The sequence below is a fragment of the Xenia sp. Carnegie-2017 genome, unplaced genomic scaffold (genome assembly GCF_021976095.1).
Source record: "Xenia sp. Carnegie-2017 unplaced genomic scaffold, XeniaSp_v1 HiC_scaffold_24, whole genome shotgun sequence".
NCBI classification, from domain to species: domain Eukaryota; kingdom Metazoa; phylum Cnidaria; class Anthozoa; order Malacalcyonacea; family Xeniidae; genus Xenia; species Xenia sp. Carnegie-2017.
Window position 1 is genome coordinate 2,629,557 of NW_025813487.1, and position 3,759 is coordinate 2,633,315.

Below are 3,759 nucleotides of genomic sequence, written 5' to 3' on the forward strand. Positions count from 1 at the left end.
GAAGATAGCAAATACAAGTTGGTAAGCGTTACGACCAAATTCAAATGGTGCCTCCAGATTTCTAAAAAGTTACGATATCACAAACAATAAACCATCACGGGTTTCAAAGTCTAAGATAAATACTTTTGGAATTGTTCCTACAAAGCATTGTAGGTACCTTCGTAATACTGGGCCTGAGTGTACAAAATGCGTTGGTCAACTTATTGCATCTAAACAAAATAAACGAGTTTAGAACATTGTTTGTCCAATTTTCTTATACTCAAAATCGAAAACAATGCAGATATCAAACGTTTTAATTCCTTACTAACTCGGTACATATCATTTACATGCAGTAAATTGTTTCTATAATTTCATTCATCTTTGCGGCCAGTCCGTCATGTGTACCAAGGTCACTACGGTGTAATTCCCCAGTCTTCATATTCTCTTGTTTTACAAAAGTCAGGTTTAAGACCTTCTTTGTGCCCTTTTCCATCCGATACTCCCTGGCACACATAACACCATTGTCTAAATTTACTTTCCCAAAATCTTCCAATCACAGTGTCGTTAATATGACCTAAGCCTTTTACTTTCCATTCCAAGAACTTATTATACTCAGTTTTGTTGTTCATTAGAAACTTAAGTCGCTCCGCCAATTCTTTGGGAGACTTAAATTCTCGGACATTGATAATGGCATTTTCAGATTTCCAGGCAAAAATCATTAATTTTATCCGTGCTCATCACCACAGGTACTGCACCTGCGTTAAGTGCATTAAGAATTTTTCATCAACATAGTAATCACAATCTTGGTTGAAAAACACAATAACAAACTTGTATAATTTTTCCACATCTTGTTTTGCTTCTCTAAAGTTTGGTGCCCAGCGTCCTACTATACCATCTTTATTATGTAAACATCCACCATAGGAATCGACATGAACATGTTCCATGAGATGTCTTATATACGCTGTCCTGACAGCTTCGCAGTTGGAAAGAGTAGCAATAATTCCTCCCGTTTTTTTCTCAAACGGAACCGGTGGATCTAAATTTGGCTTTGTGAAGAGTGGTGTAGGAAAATCAGAATCAAGTCGATAGCTTCTCGACAATTGAAACTGTGACATAAAGTTGCCGTCAGAAAGTATAGGAGTATAAACAGGATTTTCCATACCCGTTAGGATCCAGGGAACATCTTTTGATGGAGGTAGAGGATATGGATCTCTTGAATGTACAATAAATCCTTTTGCTTCTTTAGCTCGCTTATGGTCTGATGTAACCTCACAGGCCACAGGACATTCGCCTTCTTTGTCACCTTTTGGCAAGTTTACTTCAAAGGATGCGGGTGAAGCACCAAAAAATTTACTCCAAAACAAAAGAACTATTTTACCTGTTCGTAATGGAGACGATGTTATATTTATTGCAATGATAGACGTTGTTTCGGACTTATAAGTAGACACTGTTTTAGATTCATTATAGAAATTGTTCCAATTTGATGAGTAGACGTTGTTTCAGGTTGACGAGTAGACGTTGTTTCAGATTTATTGGTAGGCGTTATTTCAGGTTGATGAGTAAACGTAGTTTCAGATGCAGGAGCATATTTTATCACAAACTCATTTTGTAAAGATAGATGATCGTAGTAAAACCCACAACAAAAAACGATGGATATGCGGAACTGCATACTACATCCCTTATGAGATAAAGTGGCCATATTTACGTAAGCGAGAGTAGATCGAGGTGTTCGTAAAACCTATATCTATACAAGTTGAAACTGAAAAAGAAAATGTGATAACATGTTAGCAAGTTTTATATGTGACAAAATGTAACAATAAGTTAAAGATATATTTCTGTCTTCAACAATGTCAAATTTTCATGAAATGTTGTTAATATAATAAAACATTAATGAAATGGTCACTCGCTTACAACGCAATAAGCATCTTACATGATTTGACAAAACGTCTCCATTTTATAAACATGAGCATGCTATGTTTGCTACCATCTTTTCTTAAAATTAAACAGCCACGTGCATATATTATACATCGTATTACTAGCAAACAAGGTTTTTGGCTTGATGAAAGTTGACATTACCACTCACATGTATGCTAATTAAATGGATGTACAATTTCATCATAATTGTCATGCACGTGGGGCACCTTTAACGAAATTAAGTCGCTCATATTCGTTTCTTACGAAAATGTCGACTGAAGAGAAGGAAAAACTGGAAAGGCTTCGTGCTAGAAGAAGAGGACATCGCGGAGTGTGTACTAAACTCGAGAAAGAGTCAGTTGAATTGTTTCGAACTCTGAAATCTCCTGTAATCGGTACGTATTTCCAGCATCGCTCGCAGTAGGCAGCGTAGGATAGAGAGGCGCCGTCGACACCAGAAGGGGCGCGGAGGGCTCACACAAAGTCATACTGCTCCAATAGCAATGTCACTATCGAACCTACGGTAGAAGATGTTGAAGAAAACCCAATAATGGCCCCGCGTCAATCTCTAATGCAGGGTTGAAAACTGTGAAAGCTGAAACCAGCCTGCGTGGCTTGCGCACTTCGAAAGTTGTCTTTTCGACATCATTCACTTTCAGCCGGACTGTCGCAACATCGTTTACAGCAGCCGCGATCCCCATGCGAAGCACTCGACTCGAGCTGAGAACTGGGCCAAGCGTAGACCATACGCCGGCCCCTCTGCAGAGTAATACGCGCAGAAGGGCGTCCCACTATCGTCGCAGCTCTATCGGAACGATGATACTAAAATCGCTTGGCGGCCTGAGCTTAGGTGAGAACAACCTCCAGCTGCGTACGGGTGGGGCGGTCCAAAGCGTATTTCCATATAGGGATCAAGCTCAGTGGATCTTGCGAACAAGGCCTCGAGCGTTCAATGTAGCAACACACTTGCTAGTGATGCGGCTCCCGTTAATGAGGAGCGCATTGATAAAGGCAGCCTCGCTAGTCATCTTGACTCTGACGCTTCCAGGCGTAAAATGACGATCATAATTTATAAGTTTGATCTCGGGTGTTTTAGAGTAGGTGTCAAGCAAGGCCGCCAAATCACCGAACTTCTGTCCTGACCCCGGTACCGCAAGAGCATGCTGTCTGATCTCCTGCAATGTCCTCCTCATCAGGCGAAACTGAGGATGGCCGAAGTCGACTATGGCGATAGCGACCACCTCAAAGGGATACCTGCTGAGAAACTGTTGGTTTACTTTATTCGCAAGCACGCGATAGTCAGCCACGATGGCAAGACGCATATCCTGATCCGCTTGAGGCTCCCTGAGATTGGCTTCAAACCCTTGAGGGTTTTCCGTAAACAATTGTACCAGCTGCGCACGCGAAGTGAAATAGTTGCTTTTCAGAAATCTTCTGCATGCCAGAAAGCGCCCAAAGACGAGCAGCAGCAAGCGATCGAACTCCCCCTCTTTACGAGTCTGGAGAGAAGGCGCGGTTGTAATGAGCGCCAGGAGTTAGTTTTTCAAACGGACATCAGCGACGCTGTCGCGAACTTGGCCTGTATCTTCACATACAGCATAGAGCTTTTTTTACGCTTGGGTGTTTTTTTAAAATCAGCAAGCTCAACTTGGATGGGTTAGATCCTGCAAAGGGATGGGTTAGTATATACTGCAATGCTTTACACAGGAAGGAGATGAAATCCCGGTGGCGATTTGATGCTCCAGTCCCCTTTGCTTGGGCCCCATTCGGGAGATAAACCAAGACCTCCATATAGGACTTATGTGCTCGGGTTGGTTTATGATAAACTGGAGGACCTCCATCCCCCGCGCTTTTGGGATGAGGAAG

At 42.0% G+C, this 3,759-nt stretch overlaps 1 protein-coding gene across 1 annotated transcript; it reads right to left on the reverse strand.

The window, feature by feature from the left end:
• Positions 1-275: 275 nt before the first annotated feature.
• LOC124451942 (alpha-(1,3)-fucosyltransferase 11-like) lies at positions 276-1,442 on the reverse strand (the record flags this gene model as incomplete). The annotated part of the gene is given in 3 exon segments (XM_047002541.1): positions 276-690; positions 692-761; positions 764-1,442. Coding segments are annotated over 3 exon segments (1,047 nt in total), but the record flags the coding sequence as incomplete, so codon positions are not given.
• Positions 1,443-3,759: the final 2,317 nt, after the last annotated feature.